The sequence below is a fragment of the Biomphalaria glabrata genome, chromosome 8 (assembly GCF_947242115.1).
Source record: "Biomphalaria glabrata chromosome 8, xgBioGlab47.1, whole genome shotgun sequence".
Classification (NCBI taxonomy): domain Eukaryota; kingdom Metazoa; phylum Mollusca; class Gastropoda; family Planorbidae; genus Biomphalaria; species Biomphalaria glabrata.
The window spans coordinates 43,454,540-43,469,217 of record NC_074718.1 but is presented as its reverse complement, the minus strand read 5'-3'; the positions used below and the strand labels follow the sequence as shown (position 1 = coordinate 43,469,217).

The window sequence follows — 14,678 nt, the reverse complement described above, 5'->3', positions numbered from 1 at the left end:
CCAATACCTTGTTGCCACCTCACAGGTATCTGGAAGTAGGTTCCCTTGCTGCCTTTTCAAAAGCAATTAAAAAAAAAAAAAAGTCGCTTAGTCTAAATTCGAACTCCACATCTGTGATGGAAGGCCGACACGCTAACCACTGACCTAAACAAGTACTTATACAAATAGAAAGTTCTATGGTTATCTTTTGTTAGTTCCAAACTTGTAGCCAACGACCCAATTCTCTAATACACAAGGCTACTTTAGCTAGTAGTGTCCCTATAGAAAACAGAGACTCAGAAGCGCTCAAAGATCCCGAACATTGTGATTTTTAAGTTGTCACGTCACACTTTTGGATCGTAATCTATTTCTTGTACTGTTCTTATCTTATCTTATATAATACAGACGTTACTTCAGAAAAGAAGATGATTACGTCCTGCGCGTCATGCATATTAACCAATGACCTAAAATTCTGCCAAGTCACTGGTTTTCCTGGCCAGCTCAGGCGACCCATTCCATGCTCTAATAGCGCTAGGGAAGAAAGAGCATTAGTACAAATTTGTCCTACTGTTTAATTAATGAGAAGTTTTTCTTATAAGCAGCGAAGAATATCATTGGCAGCGTCCCGGGAATGTAAACACAACCAAAATTAAATCATATATACCCCCCCTCCCCCCCCCCCCCCCGGACATATGAGTTGAGCAAATCAAATTGATTTTTGTTTATTTATAAGCAACTGAGATCCAGATCCAAGTCTGCGTAAACATTGTTCTAACCTCTTCAAACAAGGGGCAGATATCTCCACTTTAGTGGAAACGATTTCAACAAAGAGATGGATAAAACTCGCAAAATGAAACGAAAAAAAGGGGGAATTTAATCTTTTTTTTAAAGCAGTCTGCAGTTTGGTTTTCACTTTTTTCTTTTTTAAAAATGTACATTCAAATTGAATTGCAGGATTGGAAGTGTAAATCTTTCACCAAAATTAAAAGTACAAAAGGGTGAAAAGGTTTTGGATTAAAGGGGGAAATATGGAAAAAAAAAAAGCTTGAAAATAATGTTTAGATATCGGGAATACCCAATGCTTTGGGAGGTCCACAAAAAGGTTTCTACAAAATTTGTTCGGACTCTGGCAGGTTCTTTCATTTCGCTTTGTCCAGATATTTGCTCGCCACCAAAATGGTCCATCATACCGCCACCAACTCCACCCATCATATCAAATATCATGGGAGCTAAGATTTCAAAATAATAGTGACGATTTTAATTAAAGCATATTTGTATCCTATTAGAACATCAACAAGTCAATATCAATAGAAATTTTTTTTAAATAAATGAATCCTAAAACTTTTTTTTATAAAGCATTTCTTTGTCAAGTTTTTTTTGTTACAAGAAGGAAGGAGAGGAACCTATTGTTTGCATAATAAAAAATATATAGATCTATCAATGTTTCTCAGCCTCACCGTGGCGCTTGGGTAGAAACAGTCGTCACAGGAGACAATTAGGAAGAAAAAAAAAGAACCCCCGTTGTGGTACCTAAAGACCGGGTTCATTGCACTGGCGGGGATGGAAAAAAGCTCCCCAACGCGTGCCACTATACACACACCGTTCCTCAAGGGGCCTAAATGGCTGATGTGGTACAGAGAATGAAAATGGGGGGAGTTTCCCAGGTGTGCTCAGCTACTAATCCGAACGTCTTGGGATACGAGCCATCGGCAATAGGGATGTAAAAAATCTGCTTGGCTCCTTCCCAGACAGAAGTTTGTTCAGAAGGTCAGATGGAGGGAAGCTTCAGTGTTCCTGGACTTCCTGAATAGCCTTTTAAGCGCATGCTAAAATATTTCGTTCATAAGTTTGTTTTTTTAAGCACAGTGTTAAGAAGCACACACACAAAAATCTGGCAACCTGAACTAGGGCCAGAAAAGCAACAACGCTTATGCGTTACTTAAGCATGCAAACATGCGCTCATTTTGTGTGTGTTTAGAACGCTGTGTTAAGCAGGACGATGTTTTGTAGCTACCCAATGGAGAGAGTTTCCCATAAGAAAGCTTCAACGAAATGAGAACGACTTGCAAGCGGCTCTTGTAAATCTACATCGAGTTCGAATGAAACCAACTCAGATTTTATGGAGGTCAGTGTCAACAAGTTGAGAGTCCAAACAAAACCCAGACATGATTCACTATTTCGTTTACACAGATAACGTGGACCTGGGTTTAAAAGTATAAAACTGATTCAAGAATAAAAAAAATAACTACAAGAAAGAAAGAAATATAAATTCATAAAATGGCACAGTTCTTATCGCATATTAGACCTGCAATAGTGTGTTATTGTGTACCTCGCTATTGACCCTTATAAATAAGACCATTCAAGAACACATTGTTATTATTATATTATTTATTTATTTTTTTTTTTATATTTTCGTAAATTTACCCAGGCTTTTGCAAATAACTATTACTTCTCCAGTAGGAAACCTGTGTGACGTAATTAATTATTATTGAGGGTCTGATTGTATCCATGATGAGATCCATGATGTCATTGAATGACAAATGTAACAACAATGTTCTGCTGCTCTGCTTTATTATCTCCCTTCCCTTCCCGTCATACCCTACCCTGACCTATAAAACATCCACCACGGCACCGCCTTTAAATGTTTAATCCTCATTACAAGTGGGGTTACAGCTTTTTACTTTTCATAACTGATACGGCGTTCGCTCGATAGCATATTGACACGACACTAAACTAGGCTCTCTGTATCAGTTCTAATATAATAATAGACTTAAGACTTTTTCACTTAGCATACAGTATTATAATAAACTCTGCTGCAGTTATATTACGGACACATTTGAGAAATACCATTAGTAAAAATCACTAAATTTAGAGACACTTCAGGACAACATTTGACGAATTAGTTCAGTCAGGAGAGAGAGAGAGAGGTAGAGAGAGAGAGAGAGAGAGAGAGAGAGAGAGAGGGACAGAGAGAGAGAGAAGCAGAGAGAGAGAGAGAGGCAGAGAGAGAGAGGGAAAGATGATGAGAGAAAGCAATAAAAAAAAGTATATTTCTGCTCAACCGAGTGTGTGTGTGTGTTGTCTATGAATGAAACGTGCTGATACATTTGGCTACTGTATACATTTCATTATTGCAGGGCTCACAAAGCTAACACTTTGGCGATACTGATGCTGGTAGAGTTGTTCTTGAATAAAAAGCTGACGCAGAATATACTCCAGGAATGGAAAGCAAAGAAAGCTATTAGTTGTAGAGACTTAATTCTAGACCACCAAGAAAAGCGTTAATTTGAAAGTCGAAGAACTTGGTAAGATTTAAAAGAAATGTACACCATCCATAAAAGGAGGAAAAAAATATTTTTTAAGCCCACTAAGCATTTTATTAAAGATTGCCCATTAGTGTAAGCGATATTCTGAAGCATTTGATATGACCGTTTGATAAATAGCATATATTTATAAATAATGAAAGACAAAAGCAGCGAGATACCACAAAGAATAGTGCGAAATTGAGAGTACCCGGATTTAAGTTCGCCCCAGAGAAATGTTTCAGCGAAATTGACCCGTGTTCTGACAGGGGCCTGGAGGTTATCTCCGCCACTGGACGTGTCAGGGGCAACTGTCGTCTGCTGGTTCATCATGGTGGGCTGCGTCATCCATGATGGGTAGACCATTGTAGTTGTCCACATCACTGTCGTAAACCACATTGTAGGGAAGGTTGAAGTAATAGCTGAATTGGGGCAGATGGGAAAGAAAGGTGTAGATATCATTGTCGCAAACCAAATTGTGGGAAATGTGGAAGTAATAGCTGAATTGGGGCAGATGGGAAAGAAAGGTCTAGATATCATTGTCGCAAACCAAATTGTGGGAAATGTGGAAGTAATCGCTGAATCGGGGCAGATGGGAAAGAAAGGTGTAGATATCATTGTCGCAAACCAAATTGTGGGAAATGTGGAAGTAATAGCTGAATTGGGGCAGATGGGAAAGAAAGGTGTAGATATCATTGTCGCAAACCAAATTGTGGGAAATGTGGAAGTAATAGCTGAATTGGGGCAGATGGGAAAGAAAGGTGTAGATATCATTGTCGCAAACCAAATTGTGGGAAATGTGGAAGTAATAGCTGAATCGGGGCAGATGGGAAAGAAAGGTCTAGATATCATTGTCGTAAACCAAATTGTGGGGAATGTTGAAGTAATAGCTGAATTGGGGCAGATGGGAAAGAAAGGTCTAGATATCATTGTCGTAAACCAAATTGTGGGGAAGGTTGAAGTAATAGCTGAATTTGGGGCAGATGGGAAAGAAAGGTCTAGATATCATTGTCGTAAACCACATTGTGGGAAATGTGGAAGTAATAGCTGAATTTGGGGCAGATGGGAAAGAAAGGTCTAGATATCTTTGTCGTAAACCAAAATTGTGGGAAATGTGGAAGTAATAGCTGAATTGGGGCAGATGGGAAAGAAAGGTCTAGATATCATTGTCGTAAACCACATAGTGGGGAAGGTGGAAGTAATAGCTGAATTGGGGCAGATGGGAAAGAAAGGTCTAGATATCATTGTCGTAAACCACATTGTAGGGAAGGTTGAAGTAATAGCTGAATTGGGGCAGATGGGAAAGAAAGGTCTAGATATCATTGTCGTAAACCACATTGTAGGGAAGGTTGAAGTAATAGCTGAATTGGGTCAGATGGGAAAGAAAGGTCTAGATATCATTGTCGTAAACCACATTGTGGGGAAGGTTGAAGTAATAGCTGAATTGGGGCAGATGGGAAAGAAAGGTCTAGATATCATTGTCGTAAACCACATTGTAGGGAAGGTTGAAGTAATAGCTGAATTGGGGCAGATGGGAAAGAAAGGTCTAGATATCATTGTCGTAAACCAAAATTGTGGGAAATGTGGAAGTAATAGCTGAATTGGGGCAGATGGGAAAGAAAGGTCTAGATATCATTGTCGTTAACCACATTGTAGGGAAGGTTGAAGTAATAGCTGAATTGGGGCAGATGGGAAAGAAAGGTCTAGATATCATTGTCGTTAACCACATAGTGGGGAAGGTTTAAGTAATAGCTGAATTGGGGCAGATGGGAAAGAAAGGTCTAGATATCATTGTCGTAAACCACATTGTAGGGAAGGTTGAAGTAATAGCTGAATTGGGGCAGATGGGAAAGAAAGGTCTAGATATCATTGTCGTAAACCAAAATTGTGGGAAATGTGGAAGTAATAGCTGAATTGGGGCAGATGGGAAAGAAAGGTCTAGATATCATTGTCGTAAACCACATTGTAGAGAAGGTTGAAGTAATAGCTGAATTGGGGCAGATGGGAAAGAAAGGTCTAGATATCATTGTCGTAAACCAAAATTGTGGGGAAGGTTGAAGTAATAGCTGAATTGGGTCAGATGGGAAAGAAAGGTCTAGATATCTTTGTCGTAAACCAAAATTGTGGGGAAGGTTGAAGTAATAGCTGAATTGGGTCAGATGGGAAAGAAAGGTCTAGATATCTTTGTCGTAAACCAAAATTGTGGGGAAGGTTGAAGTAATAGCTGAATTGGGTCAGATGGGAAAGAAAGGTCTAGATATCTTTGTCGTAAACCACATTGTGGGGAAGGTTGAAGTAATAGCTGAATTGGGTCAGATGGGAAAGAAAGGTCTAGATATCTTTGTCGTAAACCAAAATTGTGGGGAAGGTTGAAGTAATAGCTGAATTGGGTCAGATGGGAAAGAAAGGTCTAGATATCTTTGTCGTAAACCAAAATTGTGGGGAAGGTTGAAGTAATAGCTGAATTGGGGCAGATGGGAAAGAAAGGTCTAGATATCATTGTCGTAAACCACATTGTGGGGAAGGTTGAAGTAATAGCTGAATTGGGTCAGATGGGAAAGAAAGGTCTAGATATCATTGTCGTAAACCACATTGTAGGGAAGGTTGAAGTAATAGCTGAATTGGGGCAGATGGGAAAGAAAGGTCTAGATATCATTGTCGTAAACCAAAATTGTGGGAAATGTGGAAGTAATAGCTGAATTGGGGCAGATGGGAAAGAAAGGTCTAGATATCATTGTCGTAAACCACATTGTAGGGAAGGTTGAAGTAATAGCTGAATTGGGGCAGATGGGAAAGAAAGGTCTAGATATCATTGTCGTTAACCACATTGTAGGGAAGGTTGAAGTAATAGCTGAATTGGGGCAGATGGGAAAGAAAGGTCTAGATATCATTGTCGTTAACCACATAGTGGGGAAGGTTTAAGTAATAGCTGAATTGGGGCAGATGGGAAAGAAAGGTCTAGATATCATTGTCGTAAACCACATTGTAGGGAAGGTTGAAGTAATAGCTGAATTGGGGCAGATGGGAAAGAAAGGTCTAGATATCATTGTCGTAAACCAAAATTGTGGGAAATGTGGAAGTAATAGCTGAATTGGGGCAGATGGGAAAGAAAGGTCTAGATATCATTGTCGTAAACCACATTGTAGGGAAGGTTGAAGTAATAGCTGAATTGGGGCAGATGGGAAAGAAAGGTCTAGATATCATTGTCGTAAACCAAAATTGTGGGAAATGTGGAAGTAATAGCTGAATTGGGGCAGATGGGAAAGAAAGGTCTAGATATCATTGTCGTAAACCAAAATTGTGGGGAAGGTGGAAGTAATAGCTGAATTGGGTCAGATGGGAAAGAAAGGTCTAGATATCTTTGTCGTAAACCAAAATTGTGGGGAAGGTTGAAGTAATAGCTGAATTGGGTCAGATGGGAAAGAAAGGTCTAGATATCTTTGTCGTAAACCAAAATTGTGGGGAAGGTTGAAGTAATAGCTGAATTGGGTCAGATGGGAAAGAAAGGTCTAGATATCTTTGTCGTAAACCACATTGTGGGGAAGGTTGAAGTAATAGCTGAATTGGGTCAGATGGGAAAGAAAGGTCTAGATATCTTTGTCGTAAACCAAAATTGTGGGGAAGGTTGAAGTAATAGCTGAATTGGGGCAGATGGGAAAGAAAGGTCTAGATATCATTGTCGTAAACCACATTGTAGGGAAGGTTGAAGTAATAGCTGAATTGGGTCAGATGGGAAAGAAAGGTCTAGATATCATTGTCGTAAACCACATTGTAGGGAAGGTTGAAGTAATAGCTGAATTGGGGCAGATGGGAAAGAAAGGTCTAGATATCATTGTCGTAAACCAAAATTGTGGGAAATGTGGAAGTAATAGCTGAATTGGGGCAGATGGGAAAGAAAGGTCTAGATATCATTGTCGTTAACCACATTGTAGGGAAGGTTGAAGTAATAGCTGAATTGGGTCAGATGGGAAAGAAAGGTCTAGATATCATTGTCGTTAACCACATAGTGGGGAAGGTTGAAGTAATAGCTGAATTGGGGCAGATGGGAAAGAAAGGTCTAGATATCATTGTCGTAAACCAAAATTGTGGGAAATGTGGAAGTAATAGCTGAATTGGGGCAGATGGGAAAGAAAGGTCTAGATATCATTGTCGTTAACCACATTGTAGGGAAGGTTGAAGTAATAGCTGAATTGGGGCAGATGGGAAAGAAAGGTCTAGATATCATTGTCGTTAACCACATAGTGGGGAAGGTTTAAGTAATAGCTGAATTGGGGCAGATGGGAAAGAAAGGTCTAGATATCATTGTCGTAAACCACATTGTAGGGAAGGTTGAAGTAATAGCTGAATTGGGGCAGATGGGAAAGAAAGGTCTAGATATCATTGTCGTAAACCAAAATTGTGGGAAATGTGGAAGTAATAGCTGAATTGGGGCAGATGGGAAAGAAAGGTCTAGATATCATTGTCGTAAACCACATTGTAGGGAAGGTTGAAGTAATAGCTGAATTGGGGCAGATGGGAAAGAAAGGTCTAGATATCATTGTCGTAAACCAAAATTGTGGGAAATGTGGAAGTAATAGCTGAATTGGGACAGATGGGAAAGAAAGGTCTAGATATCATTGTCGTAAACCACATTGTGGGGAAGGTGGAAGTAATAGCTGAATTGGGGCAGATGGGAAAGAAAGGTCTAGATATCATTGTCGTAAACCACATTGTGGGGAAGGTGGAAGTAATAGCTGAATTGGGGCAGATGGGAAAGAAAGGTCTAGATATCATTGTCGTAAACCACATTGTAGGGAAGGTTGAAGTAATAGCTGAATTGGGGCAGATGGGAAAGAAAGGTCTAGATATCATTGTCGTAAACCAAAATTGTGGGAAATGTGGAAGTAATAGCTGAATTGGGACAGATGGGAAAGAAAGGTCTAGATATCATTGTCGTAAACCAAAATTGTGGGAAATGTGGAAGTAATAGCTGAATTGGGGCAGATGGGAAAGAAAGGTCTAGATATCATTGTCGTAAACCACATTGTAGGGAAGGTTGAAGTAATAGCTGAATTGGGGCAGATGGGAAAGAAAGGTCTAGATATCATTGTCGTAAACCAAAATTGTGGGGAAGGTGGAAGTAATAGCTGAATTGGGTCAGATGGGAAAGAAAGGTCTAGATATCTTTGTCGTAAACCAAAATTGTGGTGAAGGTTGAAGTAATAGCTGAATTGGGTCAGATGGGAAAGAAAGGTCTAGATATCTTTGTCGTAAACCAAAATTGTGGGGAAGGTTGAAGTAATAGCTGAATTGGGTCAGATGGGAAAGAAAGGTCTAGATATCTTTGTCGTAAACCACATTGTGGGAAATGTGGAAGTAATAGCTGAATTGGGTCAGATGGGAAAGAAAGGTCTAGATATCTTTGTCGTAAACCAAAATTGTGGGGAAGGTTGAAGTAATAGCTGAATTGGGGCAGATGGGAAAGAAAGGTCTAGATATCATTGTCGTAAACCACATTGTAGGGAAGGTTGAAGTAATAGCTGAATTGGGTCAGATGGGAAAGAAAGGTCTAGATATCATTGTCGTAAACCACATTGTGGGGAAGGTGGAAGTAATAGCTGAATTGGGGCAGATGGGAAAGAAAGGTCTAGATATCATTGTCGTAAACCACATTGTGGGGAAGGTTGAAGTAATAGCTGAATTGGGGCAGATGGGAAAGAAAGGTCTAGATATCATTGTCGTAAACCACATTGTGGGGAATGTGGAAGTAATAGCTGAATTGGGGCAGATGGGAAAGAAAGGTCTAGATATCATTGTCGTAAACCAAATTGTGGGGAAGGTTGAAGTAATAGCTGAATTGGGGCAGATGGGAAAGAAAGGTCTAGATATCATTGTTGTAAACCACATAGTGGGGAAGGTTGAAGTAATAGCTGAATTGGGGCAGATGGGAAAGAAAGGTCTAGATATCATTGTCGTAAACCACATTGTGGGAAATGTGGAAGTAATAGCTGAATCGGGGCAGATGGGAAAGAAAGGTCTAGATATCATTGTCGTAAACCACATTGTGGGAAATGTGGAAGTAATAGCTGAATTGGGGCAGATGGGAAAGAAAGGTCTAGATATCATTGTCGTAAACCACATTGTGGGGAAGGTTGAAGTAATAGCTGAATTAGGGCAGATGGGAAAGAAAGGTCTAGATATCATTGTCGTAAACCACATAGCGGGGAATGTTGTGGTAATAGTTGAATGGGTGGAGATGAGAAAAAAAAAAGGTCTCAAATTAAATGTCTAAAACCACGATGGAGATAGATCTAGAGACAGACTTAATATTGGAGAATGCTAATAAAGTTCCACACATAACTGTCGTAAACTGCAGTGTAATAATAATAAAGCTAGCGGTTGATTTAAATTTGGAAATGAAGATTTGCTTATCATGGCCATTAATCAGATCACAGAAGTCGATTTTAAAAGCTTTAAAAACATTACTCGAAAAGTTGTGTGGAAAATCCATTCACAGTATTGCAAAGCTTTTTGTATAATAAAAAAAAAGATATACCTAATTTAAATGTATACTTTTTAAAACTGAAACCAAAACGTTATGTGAATTAGATGTAGACTGTAGATCGTACCCCAGTGAAGTTGTAAAACAGTGAAGTTTTAAGCCAGAGAAAAGTTTCTGCAAAGTTCACTCGCTGACATCTCCTGGCCGACATTATCAAATGTCAATTTTGGCGTAAACATAGTTGGCACAGGCAGGAGGCTCAATGTAGCATACGTCATAACTACTTTGGTCATTTACGAGTGGGATGAGGGCGAATGGTCATTGGGATAAGAAATAAGCTGCTTTTTTAGATGTTTTTTGTAACAACTTTCTTTAAATGTTGAGCTTTTGTTTACATTAGTGTTTATGCTTTTTAGGTATTTTTTTTTTGACAGGAAAAGTTTCCGAATGTCGTAACTTTGACAGATAAATTTTGTAGCATTTCAGTGGTACCGAGAATGTAAAGAGGACTCCTACAATCCACGCTAGCTAAGAAGAACACAAGAAATAGCAAGGTGTTTCGATCCTGGCTATTCCTACGTTTGGGTTCGCCCTCGCTATTCACATTATAAAATTGCTTAACGCAAAGTTGATCAATGATGTAGTTTTATTTGAATACAAATTTCACCGGCCATAAACATTTAACATAATATTTTGATAATATGCTCATATTGTAAAATGTATTTATGTGTATTATTCTGTTGTGTTGTCTTTATATGAGAAACGAGTCCTTGTAATCACAGCAAATTTCCGTAAGGATCAATAAAGCAGTCTTATCTTATGTCTTATCTTATCTTTCTAGTATATTGAAGAAATATTTTTAAAAATATCACCATGCACAAGGACAACAGACTATTCCAAACTTGTCCAAAACCAGCAGTAAATTCTAAAAGATGTTTTTGTTTTTGTTGTTATTGGAAAATGGAACTATAAATGAATGCACATACACCAGAAACATAAGATTTTAAGAAAAAAAAAAGATTTTTTTCCTCCAAAGTTGAAGTCCACTAAACTTACCCAACGGTCAGTTCAGACCAGAGGAAAGTTTCTGAGAAGACAGTGCGTGTTCGGGTCGGTGTCTTCAGTTCCGCCTCGTTTGTTTTGGGCGGGGTCACTACATTGGTTTGAGCTTGTGGCCCCAGTAGACTGACTCCAACGTTGGCCACGTTTTTGATGACGTCGAAAAAATGCGACGGAATGTGTCCTTTAGTACGTAAAATAGAAGTCGACATTATTTTTATTTTTTTTTCTCTTTAGCATTGGCTTAATGCATTTAGCAAGCCTCGACTACAAGACACAGTTTGAACACTTCCTGCTCATAGGAAACTTAAGATCGAACTCTCCGACATGGAAAGATATAATTCGTTAAGCCTTCCAAATCCACCAATTTGATGTATCGTCATTTAAATGATAAGACGGACTCATTTCCCATTGATCTCAGACAGACATCATCATTCACCACATTCAAGAAGAGCATTAAGACCATAGACTTATATATATTAAATCTAGACTGGACATGGTCATCCTGTATCAATACAAATAATGCCGTGAAATTTTTACAAAAGTTGAAACAAGGCGTTGTTTTGTAAGGTAGTTAGTTAAAAGAAGTAAAGTTGTTTGTTGTTTTTTTTCAACCCTAACCTATGTAATTTATAATTTAATTTTTAGATCTAGATCTCGTAATTGAATGTAAAAAAATGAGTACTCTCGTCTCATAATTATTATTTTGCAATTGTAAGATACAAAATCTAGAAAGATCTAGGTAATCAATCTATTTAAATGTACGTAAGATGATTAAAATCAACAGACATGAATTATTTGAAACATTATCTCAATGGAAACTAACAGGAAATGGCTTTGTTTGATAAATTAGCGTGAATATATAGTTCTGCGATTAATAGTCCATTCTAAAGAAAATCCGAGAAATGATTTTGCATTATTTTTAAACTTTGAAAACTAAAGATCATTTCTTTTCTAAGACAGAAAAGATTGATTGGGGCGACTTCCCTTAGAGCTTGAGAAAGAGTTACGTACATACAAATTTATATATATATATATATATAGGTCTGTGAATCGAACAATTGCGAATAAGAATTTGTTTCCGGTTTCCAGTCTAGATAGAATATATTAAAGTTTATGATTAAGACCTAGAGGTTTATTGACAGCGCTCTATAAATTAAATTATTATATAACAACGTATAGGATGTAGCATCATTTGGATGCAGTAACAATTTACATGACGGTCATTTGCATAATGTAAGAATTTATTCCACCTAGAATCATGTGTAACAACAAATTTGATGTAGCATTATTTGAATGGCGCAACGGCACAGAAATAATATCTAAAACATTCTAATTCTGTATGACTTGTTAATTGATCAGGACAAGACGAGGCTGACAAATATAGATTATTCTGGATATTCAAGGTTGTCTTAAATACAGGCATTTTAATAAAAGTATTTCTATTCACTAGTTTAATTATTTCATATTTTAACCCAACACATTACAAGCAGAGATAGTGTGCGCGGGGCCCTGAGCGAGTCTCATATCAGGGCCACGAATATTAATTAGTTCAATGGGCTGACGGGGACAAAACACTATCCTAATTGTTGGGCCACCGTAAGGCTCGGGGCGGTTGCCCCAATCGCCATCTCATAATCCGCCTTTGATTACAAGCAGCATAGTATTGAATGTGTTTACTAAAGAGATTTGATTACTTGCGACTAGTCCTTGTACACAGGCCATAGTTTTGATACTTGATATTTTGGGTTTTAGACACATCGGCATACTTTAGGCCATGCCATGCCTATTTGGTTTCGATAATGCTAGGGCCAAACCATGGGCAAAACCTTAAAGGAGGAAATATAATATGGATGTGGATTATGATCAATACCTCCGAAACAAAACAAAACCACGTTGAGCCAATTCTTTCAGAAAAACACTAAGATAAAGGCACATTCCTCGTTCCATATGCTAGGACAAATCTATACAAATGCTCTATTTTCCCGAGCGCTATTAGAGCATGGAATGGGTTGCCTGAGCTAGCCAGGAAAACCAGTGACTTGGCAGAATTTAGGGCGTTGGTTAATATGCATGACTGAATGCATGACGCGCAGGACGTAATCGTCTTCTTTTTTTAAGTAACGTCTGTATTATATAAGATAAGACAGACCTGTGTATAACATCAAACACGGATGAATTATGGGAAGATTGTGGGGACGTTTATGTTGTTTATATTTTAGTGTATCGTATTAAAATGAGGGGGGGGGCATGCATTTTGAAACGAGATTCTTTGAGTTCTGTTGATTCAGCAAACTACATATTCATGTTTCATTTCTGTTTTTCAAATTTATGAAAGTAGTTTAAATGGAGTTGGACCATACACTTATATATATATATGAGGAAGTGTGCTCTGAGATGAACCATAGTCGTTCTACGACTGAAGGAGACCAATGATGATATAAGTCTATGAGTTGGGCTTTGGTTAAATTTTAATACATAGCAAGGGGAAAAAATCTTTATTTGGAAATATTTTTGGTTTCGCCTCTTTAATCTAAATCTAATTACTAACGAAAAAATTATGGACAAATAATTAATTCTGCATTTTTAAATGTATTTATTTTGAATGGTTGTTTGATTACATGTCAAAAATAATCATGTATGTATGTATGTGTGTGTCGGTGGGGCGAAGAAGTGTGCAGCATGGGGGTAGTGTGGAGCATGTGTAAGAAAGGTGGAGATGCAGCAATGCAGAAACAACCTCAACCGCCAGGTACCGTGACTGCCAACAGAAGTCAAAGCGCTAGGGGGGTCACAGGTCAAAAGTTTAGAACGACTCACCCAACCGTGACATTCGACCAGAAGAAGGTCTCCGAGAAGACCGTGCGTGTACGAGTGGGCGTCTTCAGCTCAGGGGTGTTAGTTTGAGGTGGTTTCACAACCTCAGTGTGTGTTGGTGGTACAACTACACTCCCAGTCAGAGACATTGCTATTGGCCGAAAATCAAACAGCCAGTTGTGCCCTGTTTTGTAATGCAGTAAGTAAATTGATGTCCACAGCGGCATACAATTATAGTGCCAGTTCTCATAATATGTACAATTCAATCATGGAAATACTACCATATGCTTACAGTATATCACTAGCATTAGAAATCTTCTAAGTTCACATTCTTCTATACCTGGGGTTCTCAACCTGTGGGTCGCGACCCCCTTGGGGGTCGATTGACGATTTGCCAGGGGTCGCCTAAGATCATCGAAAATATAGATTATTATTGTCTATTCTTCTACTGCCGTATGTGTGTGTGTGGGGGGGGGGGGGGTCGCGGCAGATAGGCGGATTATAAAAAGGGGTCGCCGAGCATAAAAGGTTGAGAACCGCTGTTCTATACCATAGAAACAAAACGTGAAACGGCCACGTCCTTCAGATGCAGAACAAAGACAAACTGACATTTAACTAGACCAGACCTAAGACTATGTGTGAAATTTAAGCTTGAAATCAATTGCTTCAGTTTCTTATTACTAAGGTGTTCTGCAAAGTTCCAACTTTTGACCACCTGCCACTTTTTTTTTTTTTTTAACTATGATGGAGGTGTCAGCTAAAAATAGGACCTAACCCACTTAGAGAAAGGTGACCGGTCATTTCACCCCTTGTCTTTTCAGCTTTGGTCACTTCATCCCCGGTCATTTCATCCCCAATTAACCTTTTTTTCTAAGGCATTGTGTAATTGTGTTGTTAAGGCTTGGCCTTTAAACACTCATCTAATATATTAATAACTCTATTTAGAATGCTTTTCGATATTTTTGACATTCCATTATAGTGTTTATAGTGAAATGACCAAGGATGAAGGAACCAAAGATGAACTGACCGGGGACGAAGTA

General features: G+C 38.5%; 1 protein-coding gene across 14 annotated transcripts in view; it reads right to left on the bottom strand.

Annotated features, from left to right (window-relative positions):
* LOC106058415 (CD109 antigen) overlaps nucleotides 1–14,678 on the bottom strand; it is a 59,495-nt gene that overhangs the window by 21,459 nt on the left and 23,358 nt on the right. The window contains exon 19 of one of the 14 annotated variants that reach the window (XM_056038451.1): nucleotides 13,642–13,822. The exons of 10 other annotated variants lie outside the window; for them this stretch is intronic. In XM_056038451.1, coding sequence (XP_055894426.1) covers nucleotides 13,642–13,822 — 181 coding nt within the window. Of the gene's footprint in view, nucleotides 1–1,054; nucleotides 1,209–3,492; nucleotides 3,704–10,818; nucleotides 11,006–13,641; nucleotides 13,823–14,678 lie in introns of all 14 variants that reach the window. 3 more of the 14 variants (XM_056038450.1, XM_056038447.1, XM_056038457.1) reach the window with 3 other exon arrangements.